The following is a 21,098-nucleotide window of genomic DNA, read 5'->3' on the forward strand; positions in this document are numbered from 1 at the left end:
CCAGAAATACAGAGATAAGATACAGACAGACACACAAACACTTGCGCACACTCTCGCACACACACATACATACAGGGATACGGGGCTGCATAAGTGGACACGAAAAAGGTATAGAGAGAGAAAGGTACAGCAACGGGTAGAATATACAGAGGGAAAACAGGATGGCTTGAAAAAAAGAGTTCAGTGTGACATCAAGACATAAAGAGAGACGCAGACTCCTTAAACAGACAAAATGAGAGAGGGAACAAGGGAAAGCATGGAGAAGATAGAGAGAGAGAGGCAGAAAGCCAGAGACGGTACATACACTGAGGTTACTTCCTCGCGGCCTGTGTCTCCGTCGCTGTTGAATAGCACACAGACGATGCGCAGAACAGGACACACGCATGAGACCACAGGGACGATACACACAGAGCACAGCAGAGAAAGTGTGTGAGGAAAAAAAGAGAGAGAGGGGAAGGTAAAGGAAGAAAAGAGGAAATGGAACAAGGAAGGAAGGAAGGAAACCATGGTTTTATGGGTAAAAATGGAGACAAATTCAATGTGCAACATGACAGAAGAGACGAGAAAGATCCCAGGAATGAGAGACATTGTCAAAATGAAAGGGATCGATGGAGTTGGTAAGAAATTAAAAAGACGAGTGTGCCACAGGAAGTCCACCAAAACAAAGGAAGTAATAAAAAACAAACAGGGAAATAAAGAGAGAAAAGAACAAGTAAAACCAATATAAAGAACAGGAAATATAAGAGGAAATGGTTGAAAATGGAAGCAAGGAAAAGGGAAATAGGAAACCAAGATGCATTATGGGTACAAAAAGGAGACAGAAAAAACAAGGATTGGGGAGAGATTAAAAGCAAAGTGGAGAAGAGAGCAGAGTAAGAGAGAGAGAGAGAGATTGTGATCCCCATTGTAATTTAGAGTAAAGGAACACAGGCATTGACAGGAATGAGTTGGGGGGAGGGGGAGGAGGAAAAGGAAAGAGAAAAAAGACAAAAATTGAGCGAGTGTAGAGGAAGATAGGAAGCACACTAACACACTTACCGCAGCAGAATGCACACTCTGTGGGGCAGAGCAGTGTTAGACAAGAGTGAGTCACAAGAACAAGAACCACATCTACGTTACAGCTTTACACGGAACGCACAAACACAGACTTTGGATCCTCACACTTCCTGGTGTGCACTGTATGCACCACACTTCCAACACACAAGTGAACATATATAGATTGTTACTAGATTGTGAAGTTTCTACGCTTAGCTCACCTTCACACACATTTTGGAACACATGCGGGGACACACGGCTCCCTCACACTTATCACACTTGGACAAAATGCTCAACTCAGACACATCTCCAGAGGATAGTCAACCAAGAGATCATGGGGTTTATGTAAGGGTGAGAAACACTGTGTATATTTATGCACTTTATCATAATAGTAGTGTAATTGCTTCTATGTGATGTGTTTTGGGTGTATGTTTGCGGAATCAAATGTTGTGAGCGTGTTACTGCCTCTAGAGGTTGATTTGTGCTAGTGTTTCAAAAGGATCAGGTGAAATATATCTGTCAGGTCAGGAGGTCACTGGACATTGGCGTTAGGTATGCAAAGCAGTGCATATGTTGCATATCACATTTTTGCACCTTTTTGCTTCGATGTGGTGTTTCTTAAATTCAGTCGATTGGTTGCTTCCATATGTGAACTGTCCTATGGTCCTATAACTCAGGAATAAATTATATTTTAAAGCATAATTAAAATTGTAATTATATTTTACAGTATTGCTGTTTTTATTAATTATAATTAATTGACAACTCCATAAGTTATTCTGTATGATATAATTACTTTTTAAAGCTAGAGCTATACATTTTATAATAGTTGACCTATTTCTGTCTGATGTGTCACTACCTCAAATCAAGCTCTGGCAGCAACACACACCACCAGACACACCAAGGTTTTCCTGAAAGTGAGCTAGGGTGGTATGATGATGCTGAGAACACACACTCGCTCTCACTCTCTCTCTCTCACGCATACATGCATTCACACAGCCATGCAGGTAAGTGAAGGTAAGGGTGTGAGCCACTTATCCATGTGCCCTTTGACTCTTGACAAAGACATGCTAGCATTTATTGACATGTTAGCATGACAGCACATCAAACTATATGAAGTTTGGTTCCCCCCACCAAAGCGGTCAAAGGCTGTAAGCTGGATAACTGACTAATGACGGATGTCGGGAATGGATGATAACAGATAAAAGGTGGAAAGATGAAATGGGTGAATGGATGGATGAAAGGATGAAGGTGCTCACTTGGTTGTCTGCTGAGAGGCGTGGCATGGAGATGGTCCGCCCATGCCCTTCCATTGGGTGATAGGGCTCAGTGTCCGAGTAACCGTCCCCAACAGGGCCAATCTTTCTCATTTTTACCGTCTGCAAAACAGAGCAACAGCATGTGGGCCGGGCTGATGCCTGCTTCACCGGCCTACAGCTCTATGGGGTGTCATACTGGACCCATGAGGGATTAAACCAGTAGAGGGCGATGTCATGCGCAAAAGTGCTCTGAACTGAAGATTAGCACACTTGATGTAGTCATTAGCCATTACCAAATGAGGCATATCACTAAAAGAGTGAAATAAAGGAACAGGTGCACACTAGTCTCCGATTATCAGCCCATATTACAACTTATTCTGGCCAATTTAGACAGGAAGGAAGTCTGACTGATATATAAAGTGACAAACCAAAGTTTGCTTTTTGAATATAATGTTCAAGGACAGGTAAATCTAAAAATAAGATGTATGAGAGTAAAGCACAAAGATGTCACATTTACTTACTACTAAGCATGCCAATATATATATATATATATATATATATATATATATATATATATATATATATATATATATATATATATATATATATATATATATATATATATATATATAGTATTTTATTTATTTATTTTAAATGTATTTTATATATATATATATATATATATATATATATATATACACATACACACACATATTTATATGTTTGTAAAAAATAAAATAAAATAAAATAAAAAGCTGTTGTTCTGGTTTATATAACAAATTAATTTTACAAATATTTTAATATAACCTATTTTTGAGGAAAGAAAAAGAGATTGAGTGATTTCAAATTTGGTCTATAAAAGAGAAATGTAAAAAAAATAATATATATATTACAAATATAACATCAAGCTTTATGCTAGAAAATAATAAAACAAATATTTTAACATCACTTATTTAGCATACATATGCAAAAAAAATTGAGGAAATAGAGAGATTGTGTTGTTTCAGGATTGGTATATAAAATAAATACATAAATACATAAAATATAAATATATATTATTTATAATAAATATTTTTTCATATATATATATATTATATTTTAAATATAAAATAAAATAAAATAAAATAACTTTGAATAAAAAGCTTAACTTTAGATTTTTGGTTTGAACTACAAATATTTTAACCTGTTTTGCATATATATCCAAAGTGATGAGAGGAAATAAAAAGACATAGATTGACTTCAAGTTTGGTCTTAAAATTTCACAGTAAAAAGGTCACAGCTCTCGTTTGTAGACTTCTTGCAGGCTGAGACTAGGTGACACTAACCCTGTCTGAGTGCCCACTACTGGTTTAAGTGCTTTCCAACATGCTCTTCAAGCCTACAGCTGTTTATTCAGAATCTCCTTTGCTTCATAGTACTAGGATGAGTGACAAGTGCAGGGAAACATCAGGGTCGGATGACTGCTGAGCTACAGAGAAGAGTCACACTGAAGGAGAGATGAGAGTCTGGAGGGGGTTTGGTACGATCCAGAAGACAGTGAAGAAGCAGCAAGCAGTGAATCACCCCTGCAGTCTGGCAGAGGTGGGAGCGTCTATACAAATGTCTACGATGGGCAGTAAAGTTCAGCAGAAATATTTATCAGATAGATAAAGATGTGAGCTAAAGACTGACAGAGACAGAAGAGGTAGAAAGAGTGATAATGTGAATGAAAAGTGTGCCCAAAGGCACTGAAAAAGACAATGGCTGGGAAGACAGTGATTGGCTGAAGCACACGGTTCTTGGAATACCGAAGGCTGAAAAAAGGCCAGAAACAGATTCTGCTGATATAGTCACAGCCACTTTGTCAGGTTTCAATCGGCCAGATAAACTCCTGCTAAAAGTTCAGATTCAGATCTAAACGAGACAAAATCACCTTTCTGATTGGAAGATCTCCGGTATTACCTGTGGATTATGGCGGCTGTTGTGATGGTCATCAGGATACGATGGTCTGTCAGGGTTCCAGTTTTCCGGAACAGACTTCTGGAACATTTCCTGGGCACGGGACGTCACCCAAGATTGGCTCTCACTCATTCCACCCTCTGGAGGCCTGGACCAGAGAAAGGTGTCGGTTGGCTAATTCTCTCACTCACTCTCACACACTTACATAAAAGCAATTTTGTACATACAGAATGCCTTTTGCAGACAAAAATAGTACAGAAACACTATTACAAATGTATTTATGTATTTACATCAGAATTAACATAAAAGCAGATAGACGTATATATCATAGAATTGAAACATAATGTGAACAAAGACAGCTGAGAGAAGGTAAAATAAAGAAAGAGCAGAAGTGCAGCCTATAAGGAGAAGAAGAAAGACAACAATTAAAGCAAAGCTAAGCAGTGAAGAGAGACAAAGAGCACCAGTGGAAACAGGTGAATCTCATAAAACCTGCCAGGTTTTAGTAATATTTTACCCCCAAATTAGAAGGAAAAAAATATATATACAGTGCAATGCATAAGTGAATACACCCATGCTAAAGTTGACTAAAAAGAGGAATAAAAAATCATATTTTGGAAATTGAACTTAATGCCTTAATTTAAAAAATTAGGAAAAATCCAACCTTTAAGGACACCAATTTTCTTTGTGAATGAATAATGTATCGTAAATAAATAAATGTTCTTCCTTAAAATACATGGTGCATAAGTGAGTACACCCCTATGTTAAATTCCCATAGAGGCAGGCAGATTTTTATTTTTAAGTATTTAAAAAAAAAAAAAATTAGGATACTATGCATCCTGATAAAGTTCCCTTGGCCTTTGGAATTAAAATAGCCCCACATCATCACATAGCCTTCACCATACCTAGAGATTGGCATGGGGTACTTTCCATAAGATCATCTCTCAATGCAAATCAAACTAGCTTTTAGGCTAACTGAAATAAAATCATGCCAATCTCTAGGTATGGTGAAGGCTATGTGATGATGTGGGGCTATTTTAATTCCAAAGGCCAAGGGAACTTTATCAGGATGCATAGTATCCTAAAAAAAAATAAAATAAAAATACTTAAAAATAAAAATCTGCCTGCCTCTATGGGAATTTAACATAGGGGTGTACTCACTTATGCACCATGTATTTTAAGGAAGAACATTTATTTATTTACGATACATTATTCATTCACAAAGAAAATTGGTGTCCTTAAAGGTTGGATTTTTCCTAATTTTTTAAATTAAGGCATTAAGTTCAATTTCCAAAATATGATTTTTTATTCCTCTTTTTAGTCAACTTTAGCATGGGTGTATTCACTTATGCATTGCACTGTATATTTTGAATACAGAAATCAAAGTCTAATTTTGTACAATTAATAATTTTAGAACTTTGACATTATTTTCATTATTTTTTTATTTTCATAGACATTATTTTTACAAATATTTTAATATAAACTATTTTTAAGGAAATAAAAAGAGATTAAATGATTTCAGATTTGGTCTATACAAAAGTAATGTAAAATAAAATAAAGAAATATTACAAATATAACATCAAGCATTACACTACAAATTAATAAAACAAATATTTTAAAAACTTAATTTGCATAAATATGCAAAACAATGAGAGGAAATAAAAAGAGATTGTGGTGTTTCAGGCAACAAATATAAAAAAATTATATAATATAATATAATAATATAATATAGATATTTTATTTTATATATGTATATATTGTTGTGTTTTCTTTGATGCTTTTATTGAATTTTGTATTACAGATTTTTTTTTTTTATTAATAAAAAAGTACAATTATTTATTGCTTTAAAGAATGTTAGTAAAACTTCTGAATGCATTACAGCAATTCTGGGGAAAAATGTTTTTTATTCTCATGAAAATAATGGCACAATGAAATAGCACATAAATAATCTTTTAATAATTAATTTAGCTTTTGAATGAAATATGGATACCTGGATATGATTTCATGAGACATACTCATACAGATTAAGCTAAAAGCTAATTAAAAACATGACTTGTATAAAAAGAGTAATCAAGATGCTACTCACAGGCTATTGACAGGTTCCTGCGGCAACTCCGGGAGACCGTTCACCCCCGGTCCCCCTTCCTGGTTCGGGGATGGCTCCAAGCGCTGAAACATTAATGGCGTTCGGTTCTGTGTAAGATACGAACATGGCCTGCAGCTGGGATCAGACACACTCATGGGATATGGGGTAACACACACAAGCCACCGTGCATTACACAGGTGGTGGGGTACCAGACAGCAGAGGTCACCCAGAGGGCACCATGGGAAATGGATTCCTCCTGTGCCCTCGTCAACCTGAATGGAGTAGCTCATTGGGGCTGTGCTGTCTAGGTAGGTGCCGATGGCTCAATGCATTTCCATCCAACCCACCAAAAGATATGGGTGGTAGTAACAGTTTGGGCGTGCTACAGCGAAGATCTAAGGTTCATACTTACAGAACTACAGGTTCTGGGTGGATGATACATAAACTATGAACACTAGAAATCTCAGAGACCGTGGTAGCCCAAAGGTTACACCAAGAACCTCCCCTCAACATCCATTAATGAACATATCGGCTGAACAAACGTGTCCACACGGAGGGAGAAAAGATTCCATGTTAGTGACTGATAAATCAACCTCACCGATCAACGGATGGAGGAAAACAAGACAAAACAGAAGATTACACACAATAAAAAAGAACAAGAGACTGACAGTGGATCCAAAAAGTATGGAAACAAAAAGGAATTTTTGAATTGAAAAGAATTAGACAGAAGGAAGACAGTAAAAAATACAAACAAGTTTACAGACAGGCATTTAGAGACATCAAGGATGGATATAGAGAGTGAGACAGCCACAAACGCGCTGCTGATGTTGAGAGGATGGTGCTGAGTTACAAGTGCAGACAGGTAAAGAGACAGACAGGGATTCAGGTGAGGCAGGATACAAACATATATTTAGACCATTCCCTGATGCCAGCAGAGTGTCCATGCTCCAAGTATTACTAATTCAATTTCTATATGAACAATGATAGGCAGAAACAATGGACACTGTGCCTGTTCGGGATGGGAACATTTCCGGGGAAGGGGGCAGGAGTGACACTGACAAAAGGCCATGTTGTATCATTCATCATTGTATATTCATTGCAAAATTACTGCATGTGTTATTAAGCATGCTCTAACTCTGTAAATAAAATGTGAAATGATCATACAGATCTACTGCATAACCAGTTTACTGTTTTCATGCCATAAAAGCACTGAAATATTAGGGGAGTTTGCATGAAAATCTTAGTGCTCCATGTGGGAAGTGACATAAACTACTGTGTATACTGGGTCGGCAAGATTTTTAAAGAAATTAATATTTTTATATAAAGCATTTATAATATTCCAAAAGTTTTTTTATTTCAAATAAATACTGTTCTTTTGAACGTTCTATTGATCCAAGAATCCTGAAAAAATGTATCACAAAAAGCTTAAGCAGTATTCAAAATGTATAATTATAAGCAAATAATCTGCATATTAGAATGATTTCTGAAGGATCATGTGACACTGAAGACTGGAGTAATGATGCTGTAAGCTGTGCCATCACAGGAATCAATTACATTTTAAAATATATTAAAATAGAAAACAATATTACTGTTTTTACTATAGTTTTGGTCAAATAAATTGAACTTGTTAAGCATAAGAGCATATTATTTTTAATAATAATTTTTTTTAAATCTTACCAGCCCAAACTTTGGAATGTGATCATCTAAAAATGGCTAATTTCAGCTTAAAATGTGTGAAGTGTGAAGGATGCATTGGCTGTGTCTGAAATTACAGGCCGCTACCTATCTGTGAACAGTTTTCAACCATGTATTTTGAAGCATATTTAAAGATCACATAAAAATGCTGCATGGAAGCACCAAGATGCAAATAAAGTTTCCAAAATGTGCATAAAAACTGCAATGCTCACTTCTAAAAATTAGAACTTATAAGTTAAAAAATCATATATAGCCAATAAGTGAGAAGGTAGCCAAAGTTAAGATAATTGTGTGGACAGGCAGGAATTAAAAAAAAGTGCTACCAATGTTGATTAGCAAAGTGAGGAAGTTTCCTCTGCAATGTTAATTAGTGAAGCTAATCAACTGCAAACTTGGCTTAATACACTACATGATTGATTTGCTGGGAGAAGAGTAGCAAAAGGTTGAGAAAGCAAAGCAGACTTGGCATTTGTTTGTTTGTCTGAGGCGGTACCTGCTCCTCACGAAGCACCTGCAGCTTTTTGGCCTTGCTCTGCCGGTAGTACTCCATTATCATCATGGCGGCGTAGATCTTGCCCACTGTCAGGTCTGTCGCTGCTGAGAGGATGAAAAAGTTAACCTGCACAATTAGACTGGGGTGGAATGGGACCCTGAGCCGAGAGGGGAATGGGAGTTGGAGACAAGGCATGCCACAAACACTAAGGTCTAGTCTCTCAGACCCAGACAAAACTCATCCACGACCTCGACAAAAATGAACCAACAGAAGTTCTTCAGAGTCCAGAGTGAGTCTCAATCTGGGTCTGAGAATCTGGACAACAGGTATACAACAAAACTTGCACAAATAAAGAGGCCCCAAAAAAGCACTTAGACACTAGAGTCACGGTTAAACATGTATGAATATTACTGCATTGGCAACAAAATATCAAACCAAGTGATGCTAGAGATTTTCCCAATTTCCAAACCAATTTTTGTATATTTTTTGTGAAATATTTTGTTTCTTTCTTCAAAATAAATGCCACCTGGTGTTTTGTTATCAAATGCAATGAATTTCTTACATGTTTAGTGTTGCTTGATAGTAGAGCTGCACGATTATGACAAAAATCATAATTGTCGATTATTCCCTCGAAATTGTAATTGCGATTATTTACTACGATTATGATAATTTACATTGAAGCAGGTCTGCTTACATCGACATGTTTCTACAGTGGCCCTGAACGGACAAACGCGCTTCGCCACCATGTTGTTCTTCATGCAAATATTAATATTCGCAATAACATTGTTTTACTTAATAATTAAGTCAACTTAATTTCTTAATTTATCTTTAAGAAACCTCATTGATTACTTAGACGACGACATCACTTCCTGTCAGCCACCGTTACTTCTGTTGGTTGCAATTCGCAAACTCAGCACTAGATACCGCTAAAAATTACACACTGCACCTTTAAAATAGCTATAGAAAGACAAACAAAAACACATCTTAAGCACACGGAATAATGTAAGTGAACTTTTTTTTGTTGTAATTGAGCCTTTAAACGATTACATAATTGTGGCATCCGTAATTGTAATCGCGATTACAAATTCGATTAATTGTGCAGCCCTACTTGATAGTCCAAATACTTTTTGGGGCCACTATATATACTGTAATATAAATACACAATTTACATTATACACAATATATATACAAAGTACACTGACAAATACAAAACGCCACTGAGCTGATAGTCTTTTCACAGTCAGATCCTCATTAATTAAAGAACCTCTCATTTTATTCAATGACCTTTTACTGTTTCACATTTCTATGCTGTATTACGTTCCTACAGGGACTCAAGAGCCATTTTACTACGAAAAGATGCCATGAATGAGGCAAAAGTAACAGTACCTTAAGAGTACAATATTTTGCAAGGAGCTCAAATTTTCCATCAAAACTCTGCAATGGCATCCGGAGTTTGAATGAGACATATAACATATAAATTTGAAAAAATTTGAGCTGCCACAAATGACAAAAAAGCAATCCCTTCACATCAAACAACTTCTTGTTAGGACAATTTCATAGTAAAATGGCATGAAACACCTAAAGGATTGACAATAAAAAATATAAATAAATGTAAAACATGCTAAAATTTTCAAAAGAAAACATGCCAAAAGAAAGCATACAAAAGCATTTCCAGGCTACTTGTTTATTAGCTACTTTCCATAGATTATACAAACAGATTTTCATAAATTCTGGTCATCATATCAAACTCTAAAGTACCTAACATCTTTTAACACCATCAGATATGAGGTACTAACTCGGGCTAGTTTATGAGGCTCTGTGATTTGGAGGTTTAGCCCAGCTTTGTGCTTTACACGTGCTGGAGTGAAAAGACTTCTATAGAGGATCCGTCTATAGCGAGGCACCCCCTGATAACAGGCAATGAAGACAGAAGATAGGAGAAAGGAAGAGGGAGAAAAAGAAAGAGGTTGGGGAAGGAGATGATATGTACATATATGTACATGTTATGTAGAAGTGTGATGACTATGTTGAAGGCCTAAATGTGGATAGCGAAATGGATGAACTAAACGAGTCACATTGAATATCTGATGTGAAAAAAACAACAACTTTATGAGCAATAAATATAGCTAGGAAGCAGGGTGTTTTTAAATAGAAATAATATGGAAAAGCATGGTATTCCTGATCTAATTAACAGTGTAAGATATTGGTTTGTCATGTGGGGACGGGAGAAAGATTGTGAGATTGTTGCCTGATCAGAGGATGCTGAGCGGTGTGGGCTGAGAGAAGCTGTCCTCTGATGAATTAGTGATCTTTTATTAGTTGTTTTTCTCTACAAACCCATCTGCAACTTACACTTGTGCGGCGTTACCAGCAGATCCAGGTTCTTCTGGGAGAGATTTGGCCAAATCGCCATCATTTCCTTACGGAGCTCCGCGTCCATCTGGTGTTTGTCTGCGCCTCCTGAAAGTGTGTGATGTCAGGGCAGTGTACATACACACGTAAGCAAACACATACGTATAGATAAACAAAATATGCATATACACCAAAAGTACAAATATCACAAAAACATAATTATAATCACATTCATTCAGAAGATACACACACAAACACACAGGAAATGTTGTTTTGGTTAATATTTGTCATACTTTTTCAAAAGAAAGAAAAAAAGAAAGTGCATATCTGACTCAAATCGGTTTAAATTTCTGTAAAAATAGAATAAAAAAGTTAATAAAATACAGTATACAAGAAAGAGGGATGTCGTTCTGTACCCTTGGCGATTTTGATGTCCAGAGCTGTGCGTATCAAAGCCATCAGAGTAGAGTTGAAATGCACCGTGTTATCATCAGCAACAGGGAGGTCCATACGTAGCAGTCTCTGTGGAGAGCCAATCAGAGGGGATGAGGGCGGGGCTGTGTAAGTTAAACCTCCAGTCAGATGCTTTGGTGAACTAATAAAAGGCTTGGGGAGCTCAGCAGTCTGTAGCCAAAAAATAAACTTCTAGCCATACAAATTTCCGTAGATTAAGCTGTTAAACAGATCATTTGATTGTAGTTCTGACTTTCTTTTGATGCAGTGGTTGTGTACAAACCATGCATCATGCAATTCATTTTCAGGTGATACTCATACAACCACACAAAAAAGGGAGATTTTGTTGACATCTGTGAGAGCAGTTTTCTTAGACTGACAAATGATTGACCAATACACATCCTGCAACCTTGTAATGTGTGAATGAACCATTCACACATCTTATAGAACATATACAATACATACACATCAATTAAGTAACTTAATTGGAGCCCTCACAGATAACAGGAGCAGTATCACACAGGATGTAGTTCCTCAGTGTTCCTCTGCCAGTGAAAACTGATCTCAGATCAGGCATAAATATCACTCACATAAGCATCTCTTGTTTGCGAATGCCACTTGGTTTGATATACTGTGTCTAATGCAAATGTATACATTTTAAAGTACTTTTTTGTGCAATTAACAGTAAGTTACGTACACTGAATCAGCTGGCAAAGGCTGAGGAAACAAATATCAGCTAAATTTGACATTTATTTCAAAAGACTACTGCTAAAGAGCTCCCCCTACCTGTTGGAGGTTGTATATTTTGGACAAACCAATGAATGAAAGGGCACCTAAAACCAGCAGTTTTTAGATGCCTATTTCCATGCATTGTATATACCTTCATAGAATTGGAACACACAAGCACACCACATGGCATTAGTGTGAGAAAGTGAGCATGTGTGAGCCTGTGTATACGCGTGTGCCCATTTCAGACCAGTCCGTCGTTCCTTGGAGGTGTAAATACCAACGAGTACGAGCCGGGTTCCAGTGGTGGTCATGCAGAAGCGCATGCAATGCAGCAGGACCCCAAATAGGAGTTTAGTGGCGACCCGCCCTCCCCAACGGTCCCGGCCCACCCGAACATCAACCCCTACTTCATGCAGCATGCAGTGCATGCACCCCCCCTCCTCCCTCCCCATCCCTCACAGAACAAGAGCAGTGCAGCCGCGCAGAGAGAGTATCATTTCATCTTTTATTGACCACTTGTATTTTTGGGTTAGTTTAGCATCTTTCATTGGGTGATTTCTCATAGGGTTAAGTGATATTTTGCATTATTATTATTTTTTTTTTCTGATCTCTCGATGCAAAACGGGTGCAGTTTTTTTTTTTAGGTCAGATAAGGGGTGGCATTCCCTACAGAGTTAAAGAGGAAAAATGGCTGTGTTGTACACCGAGAGGTGTAGGACTGGATTAGGGGCAACAGGTATAGAGGTTAGTTCACTTCAGACTGGAAAGCTATGAGATATGCACCACATATAAAAATAATGAGAAGGGGGGGGGAGTGGTGTGCTTGGCAATGGATAGAGAGAAAGTCTGAGAGGAGAAAGAGAGCAAAAAAGAAGGATGTTGTTTGTTTGAGATGAGGGGAAATCAGAGAGTGAGGAAAGTGAGAGGAAGAGTGAAGGGAGTCTGAGTAAAGCTTTGAGAGCTTGTAATTAAATTGCACTTCACAAAATGTCTACCACATTAAAACTGTCCATGCTGGCATAGAGGAAGTCCGTTCAGTGGATCTTAGTCAGTGTAGACGCCAGTTGTAATTAGACATAAATTATAAAATTGGAAGTACTGTCTGTCCAAGTACAACCATATCGCTGTGTACAGCTGATGAAACATGCAGTGGACAAAAAACTCCAGAAAACTATTACTTGCAAAAATATTTGTAGTGTGAAACAGCAAGAAAACGCATACAATATGATGTTTCCAATCTATGACTGAATGGTCACATGAGAAATCAAGTAGTTTTTTCTTCAGAAATGTGTGCATTTTCTGCAATATTTTCAAAATACACTAATTTTAGCTCAGTCTGTCCTCAAAAACCCCACTGTTCAAAAGTTTCGTTTTTTTCTATAGAAATGAATAATTTTTATTTAAAAATTAATAATATATAAAGTATTATATATATTTAAAAAATCCACAAAAATATTAAGCAGCTCAACTGTTTTCAGCATTTATAATAATAACCAACATCTCTTGAAGACCAAATCAACAAATTAGAATGATTTCTGAAGAATCACGTGACACTGAAGACTGGAAAATCATATTTTAAAATATCAAAATAAAAAACAGCTATTTTAAATCGTAATAATATCTCACAAAATTACTATTCTTATATTTTTGATCAAATAAATGCAACCTTGGTGCATATAAGAGAAAATCTTACCAACCTCAAACTTTTGAACAGTATTGTACAAGAGATTCACTATGCAGAAAATAGTGAATGGCGTAAGAACAAATCATTGTTTTGTACACAGTATAAGCATAAATTGTATTGAAAAGAGACTACACAGATATACATCATGGGACATTAATTACAGTCTCCACCTGCAAAACGACAGAGACAAATAATATTTTGTATGAAAAAAAAAACTAACAACATGGCTCTGGTTTCATTCACCTCAAACTAAACACACCATCATCTAATCTGACTAAGGTCCATGGCCTATAATGAACATGTAATGACATGTAAAATGGCTGGATGTAACTGTCACATAAGGATGCATTCAGATTATTACTATTTGCATAATTAAGAAGCATGCTGACAAAAGTGAAGAAATGAGAGAGAGGGAGAAGGAAACAGGATGTAAAAGAGAGAGAGAGAGAGAGAGAGAGAGAGAGAGAGAGAGAGAGAGAGAGCAGGAGAAAGAAAGGAGAAAGATGCAGAGATGTAGTGGCTGAAAATGCAAATTGGAGGAATGTGGGGGGGGGAAGAAAAGATAGAGTGAGAGACAGTAAGACAGAAAGAGAGAGGGGAACGGAAACAGGTCAGAACTGCATTGACAGAATCAAACGAAGGACAGGTGGGAAAGCTTATCTGTGATTCTAGTGGATTTGCTGGAAAAAAATCAAAAGGATAAAGTGGGTCTAAAGACTCCTAAAAGCTGTGTGATCGCGCTAGCTGAACCTACGGAAGTGTCATCTGCCAAACTCATGGAAAATATACTGGACATCTGTAGACTTTAGGAATCATCCACTGGAGGGAGAGACGCAGAGGACCAAAGGCACACAATCCTTCCCAGTCCTTCTGTACACGCACACAGTGAAACATGTATATTTCTGTCTATATGCTTCATATTTGTATTTCAAGTTTATCACAGGCTCTATTTCTGCAATGAACATGGACAACATAATGCGAAAATAATACAAGGTTCCTTGTTTTCAAGTTAAAGTCAACATGAAACGGCATTCAAAAACCATTTTACTTCTGCAATGTCATATTCATGAGTGAAACTGGATATTCAAAGAGAACAAAAGTTGTAGGCGACTTTATTTTATTCACTAGGAATTCATTTGAGTTGTTGCAGAGGAGGAACTACTAATTAACTTTTGATGAAAGATTATGAAGAAAAACTTTTTGGGGTTCGGAATAATACTGCACCAATGAATAAGACCTGGTAAGTGCATTAAGAAACTAAATAGGATCTATTTTGATTTCATGTTGATTTTAACAAATGTCTAAATTAATAAACACATCATCTCTAACAATAAGACTGCAGTTGAAAAAGTTAACAGTTGCTGTTTTGCAACAAAATCATTTGCATCTGCATGTGAGTGAGTGAGTATTTGAGTACGGTGCAGAAGGGCTGGCAAGGTACCCTCCGTTCCCGCTCTCCAGTGGATGTGTGCGTACGTGTGTGTGTGTCAGCTGGCTAACACTTTCACCGGTACCCCACAATGTAAAAAGAAAGATACAGCAGCTCACCAACACCAACACTAACAGAAAAAAAAACGGACAGCTTTGATTGGCTGTGGCGCACCCACGGCGGGCTGCTGCCGCTAACCTTGTAGGCGACCCGAGCCGGGCACCTCTTTCCCAGGCCTAGCGGAGGACACATGTGCCTGAGCATCTCATACATATCAGTGTAACTGATCCTGCCGCTGTAAGGGGGAGTGGGGTGGGAGGGGAGGGGTGAGAACCCCAAAAATTAAACGAGGAGAACGGGGGGGGGAGGGGGGTAGGAGGACAACGAAGGACAAATAAAACAATGGACAAGAAGAGAAACAATGGAGGGGGACAAACCGGAGGATGGTGGGATTTAAACCAAAAAAAGGAGAAAGGAGGAGGAAATAAGAACGGCAAGAAGGAAAAACAAAGACACATAGGTTATTGTTTTGGTCTGGGCGAGGGGCGGGGTTTTGAGAGCATGAGAGCTCTTGATTGGCTGGAGGTTAAACAGGAGGAGGGGAAGCTGGTTTTTAGTCCTAGTAAAAACACTGTTCTATGCGATCGTAGGACGGTCCCATAGAACTGCAGTGGGGCTTCAAACAGGCAAAGAAAAGCTCCGCTGCTTGGTGGTGAACTATGGCAGTCACGTCAATGCAGTCCTCTGATCCCCAACCCTCACTTCGTCCCCAAACAAGAACAATGCACACTGTTACACCCAGTTTGCCAAGGCATGGTTCAACAGCAAGCAGAAAGAAAAAAAATAACAAAATGACTGATTCGTTCGATTGTGTCGTTTTTTTTTTTTTTTTTTTTTTGGCTGGTAAGAGTGGTTTATTCCACAGAGAGGTTCATACAGACTTGGCTGTCGATGGCAGTGCATGTCATGCTTCTAAAAAGGTGTCTGCATTGTCCTGCACATTCTCATTTGTCATATCAGAATGCATACAGAGATGGCAAATAAAATAACAAAAATGAATTTCAAGTAAAAGAAGAAAAACTGTGGAGAAGAGTAAAGAAACTGAAAAAAGAAAATATAAAAAAAAAGAAAAGCAACATTCATTCCAGTCTTCAATGCGAGCAGGTGCTTAAGTTTTTTGTTTAGTAGGATCCAAACCTTGCAGGCCACCCTATGAGGACATTTCTTGCCTAAGCCCAGCGGGGGGTCGATAACCCGCAATAAACTGTACATATCCTTATAATGAATGCGCCCGCTGCAAGAAGAATACAGGGAGGTTAGAGAGGGGGCAAACACAGGAAAAGAGAGAAAAAAAGAGAGCCAGAGAGCCAAAGAGGAGATGGAGAGGAAGAAGAAAAAATAGTGAAACAAGAGGAGGAGCACAAAGAACAAGAGAATAAAAGCACACATATCCATTGACAAATCACAGACCAAACCCAGTGAAGTTGTTCCACTGCCTCAAACCAAGAGAAAACCAGATCATTCGAAGGACAGCCCGACCGATTTTAAGCTATAACAAACATGTTCAGGTCATACGAAAGACTGAAATCTTCCTGGAATGGACACTTTTCACAAGACTGTGATGATGAATTTCCATACTAATTAAAAACTAGCAAAATTAGAAAGGTTCGATTTTTGTGATTGTTTTGATGAAAGATCAAAAGGATAAACAATGCAGATTTATTACCACAGCCTTCTTTGAACATATTTACCAAGGGTGCAAATAATTCAAACCAAATATTAAAAATATTATAAACTAAATAAATAAATGCATAGAAGCATGCTACAGCCATTATAAATAAACGCCCATTTACCTCTTAAGACAGTTCTCATGCTATAGTTTACTTCCGTAATAAAAACCTGGAAATGTGAAAAGGGGCCATTGTCTTGGATAAATTGAAACATGCATGTGAGGGTTACTGTAGCCGAGATTTCAATGCATGTCAAAATCCAGTGCAATAAACCCCAGCTATATGCATGTAAGTGAAATCACCAGAAAAAAAAAAAGATTTGGTACAGCTGTCCTTGAATGATCTTTAGTGCTGTTCTGAATCCTCCCCCAGTCACGGTGCGGAGTAAACGAATCCACCGATATGACCGTGCACATGAGAGGCTCTCTCATCTTTACGAGTCCAATGACTTAATTGAACTGCATACAGTGACAGCTATGTGGGCTTTACAGGCAAAATACATGAGGTGTATTTTGTTAACGTTTGTATGCAGTGGCAAGTACAGAAATAAGCTGCGACAGCTTGTCTGTGAAGATGTTTGCCATGCACACCTGAGCCATAAAGATGGGAGAATTAAGTCATTGTGAAGTCAGAATCTGCCATGCACAGGGTCTTACGTTCAACTCTCTCTCTCTCTCTCGCTTATATTCTTTTAAATTAATTCCTCTGATTCTTGCAGTAGTTCTTATACACATATTATTATTATTTTTCTTCTTGAGCTTCTTCAGACCAACTCCATGCGCTCCTGCAGAACAGCACTTGAGAATGAGGCAAGCACTGGGACGGGGGGAAGTGGGAGACACTACTGACTGGGCAGACAGAGTTTGTGCAGTTGGTACAATCGGGCTCATCTACATATGTGACAAGAAATCAGACTGCAGTGGTCACATCAGCCCTAGGATGGGATAGGAGGGATTTAAAGACAAACATTGGGGCATTTTGAGAGTTTGAGATCCACTATTTGTGACAGGGCTTTATCTTGAGTGACCATGGACAGTGTTTTGGGACATTTTGGGGATGTTTTCAGTAACAAAAGACATAAGAGCTATGGAGAAGAATGGTTAGTTTTTAAGTTAGTTTGTGTGCACATATCTGTGATAAAATAATCTTTAGAATGTTACAGTGTTTGTTAGCTTGCAGTAAGCATGTTTTTACAAATTGTTGTTATTGGGTGTTGCAATTGATTTAGGATTTACATTATACAATTTAAAGGAAAAATCAATGCTTGCATGTGTGTCTATAGGCCTGTTTACACCTGGTCACTTCATGCGTTTTCTGTGATCGGATAGTTATCCGATTGCGAAAAGACCAGGTGTAAATGCCCTCCGGAATGCATTCGAGACGGATTTAAATCCGATCGCTCAAACCACATCAGGAGGTGGTCTGGGCCGCATTCCAGATGAAACTGGACAAATGAAAATGCATCTGGTTGTTGAAACCACATATGTAAATTTTACTCCTCCAAACAATGCTAAAAATAAACGTGTGAGAGCGTGTTATTGGCTATATGACATGTTATAGCCAGATATGATGGCGCTACTGCAACACGATCGCCGCAGATAAGCAGAGTATCTCTTTATCAAGCAAACTAAAGCAAATAAAAGTGGCAGACGCTCAACACACAATCATCTTCATTAAAAGTAAAGAAACTAAATGATTTTACCAGGACTGATGTCGCTCTCTCTCCTATTGTGGTCTTTGATTTTGAAATTAGCTGATGATCAATAAAATGCAGCTCGTATCTGTTGCTTTCGGTGATTTGAACTAAATTAAATCTGCTCATAGCGCGGGAATTTATCAGATTTATATCCGTTTTGCGAAAACACATTTATGCGACCAAGTGTAAATGGAATCGTTTTGTTAAATCAGATAGCTATCCGATAAAAAAAAACGCATGAAGTGACCAGGTGTAAACGGGCCCTAAAAGAATATGAGCATCTTTAAAATGTGTTTTTGTTAGAAAAGTGTGTGTGAGATAAAAAGTTGTGCGTGCAACTCACCAGGCTGCTGGGTCGTACTCTGCCCATATCCTGACATACTCATCCAAATGATGTGGACCCAGGATGGAGGAGTCCCTGGTCAAGTACTCAAAGTTATCCATGATGACAGCAACGAAGAGATTCAGCATCTAAACACATAAACAGACCGCCCAAAAACATACTGAATCAACTATTAACTGTTTTGAAGCGAAAAATAAAAAACAGATGCATCTCTGAGAGAAAAAGTCAAATGTTAAAAAATGTGATTAAAGGGGTCATGAACTGCCTTTTTTATTATTTTGTACTGTTGTCTGTGGTCCACTAATAGCATTAGAAAGGTTTTTACCTAAAAAAAACATAATTAGTAAGTAATAGGCTATTTTCTACCCTGTTTTTGAGCCTCGATCCTGAAACACTGGGTGTGCCGCATTGAAGACTTGGAAGTAACCGCCCACTGCTATTATTGGGTAATAGTGTTGCATATGTAAAGTAGATTTAGGTCCAATTAGGTCCCAAAGTTTGAAAGGACAGTTGAGTGCCCACCGATGTGAAAATCTGCGTATCTTTTTGACAGACTTTATCCTTCATCAATGGACGCTGTTGTAATTTTGGTTAAACATGTACACATTTTAACATATCAAATGATCTATAACAAAGCAATAGTAAGACAGGATAAAGAAAAAATGTTGAGCTGTTCCTGTCAGATCCAATACAGAAGGGCACAGCTTCTGTTTTAAATTTCAGTCTCTCAAGCAAATCCTGCATCGAACTGTGCCTTGTTTACAAAGGAATCCAAAGTAAAATGTAGCTTACAAATGGACAGCTTCTAACTAACGCAATCTGGAACTGTATTAAAAATAAACTTCAACTACGCAAGTCCCTGAAGCCATCTTCATCTTTAGCTTGTTAGCTCTAGTAACCTAGCATTAGCGTCTCTCTGTTATTTACCTACTACATGGCATACGCGACTTGGTGGGCGGGGCTAAAAAGGTAACTTTAAAATAATATGTGAATCTTCTTCGGCAAAGGCGGTCTTTCACGGCACTTTGACGTCATTATTCCACACTTTTCAGATCTTGTCTTTTTTTGGCCTTGGTTTCAATAAGCTGTTTTTGGAATAACAAGGAAGTTTTCAAACTTACAGGATATTTTTATAGTATAACGACCTTTTAACTGTCAAAAGATCAAGGAAAATTTTAATTCTCAGTTCATGACCCTTTAAGGTAAAGGAAGGAGTAAAGAAACAAGTGGAGGTTGTTCTCACCAGGAAAGAACAGAGGAAGATGAAAGAAACAAAGTATACATAGGCAAAGTTGCTGCCGCACTCTGGCCCTTCGTTTCCAGATTTAACATCACACTTCTTTCCTCCGAGACATGCCAGCATGATGTCATGCCATGCCTCGCCAGTGGCACTCCTGTTACCAAAACACACACATACATGATATTAAAAAAGTTTTTGTTAACTGACAAAAAAATATATTATATATATACTATTAGTAGGAAAAAATTAGAAAACCTTAAAAAAAGTTCTAACTTCAAATAAAAAAACTGAAATGAAAACAAATTAAAGCTAAACAGATATATATATATATATATATATATATAAAAAAAAAATGATAAAAAGCAGACAAAATTACTAAAACTAAAGCTAAAAGTGAAGGTTTTGGTGGGTTTTTTAAGGCTTGCTCCTAAAAACAAAATAGAAAGGTTTAATTGGAAGTACTAAAATTAAAAACTAATTCAAAATAATAATAGCAATACTAAAATAACACTGGTAAAGACACAGGATGGACCTGAAGAGGAGCATTAGGGCCATGATGAAGGTTCTGAAGTTGTTGTGTTCGTTGATCGCACTGTCTTCTTCTTCTTCAATATCCAAGTTCCCAAACAACTAAAGCATCAAAGAGCAGATATAAAACTTATGCACACATCACGACATTCACAGATATGATATCCCAGCAACCATATGTCATTTAAATGTGTTGATAGATGGCATATTTAAGTTTTATTTTTGTCTTGACCTTTCGTATGACCTGAACATTTAGTTCTTTAAAAACTCACAGTGATGTTAGAGCTCATTTTAAACAGAACAGCTGTTACCTGCATGCCAATGATGGCATAGATGAAGAACAGAATTGCAATGAGCAGACACACATATGGCAGAGCCTGTAAAAAGACAAAAACAGCATGAAAGGTGGAA

The 21,098-nt window shown here is 37.5% G+C and overlaps 1 protein-coding gene across 1 annotated transcript in view; it reads right to left on the bottom strand.

Annotated features, from left to right (window-relative positions):
• Positions 1 to 21,098, bottom strand: part of cacna1ab (calcium channel, voltage-dependent, P/Q type, alpha 1A subunit, b) — a 140,318-nt gene that overhangs the window by 11,168 nt on the left and 108,052 nt on the right. The window contains exons 37-48 of the mRNA XM_084101344.1: positions 20,999 to 21,064; positions 20,692 to 20,789; positions 20,163 to 20,313; positions 18,920 to 19,047; positions 16,348 to 16,444; positions 11,272 to 11,377; positions 10,856 to 10,963; positions 8,504 to 8,607; positions 6,316 to 6,422; positions 4,233 to 4,377; positions 2,292 to 2,411; positions 305 to 340 (exon numbers count right to left, since the gene is read on the bottom strand). Of these exons, the coding sequence (XP_083957470.1) occupies positions 305 to 340; positions 2,292 to 2,411; positions 4,233 to 4,377; positions 6,316 to 6,422; positions 8,504 to 8,607; positions 10,856 to 10,963; positions 11,272 to 11,377; positions 16,348 to 16,444; positions 18,920 to 19,047; positions 20,163 to 20,313; positions 20,692 to 20,789; positions 20,999 to 21,064 (1,266 nt within the window). The remainder of the gene's footprint in view (positions 1 to 304; positions 341 to 2,291; positions 2,412 to 4,232; positions 4,378 to 6,315; positions 6,423 to 8,503; positions 8,608 to 10,855; positions 10,964 to 11,271; positions 11,378 to 16,347; positions 16,445 to 18,919; positions 19,048 to 20,162; positions 20,314 to 20,691; positions 20,790 to 20,998; positions 21,065 to 21,098) is intronic.

This window comes from Abramis brama (assembly GCF_963993115.1).
Source record: "Abramis brama genome assembly, chromosome: 23".
NCBI lineage: Eukaryota > Metazoa > Chordata > Actinopteri > Cypriniformes > Leuciscidae > Abramis > Abramis brama.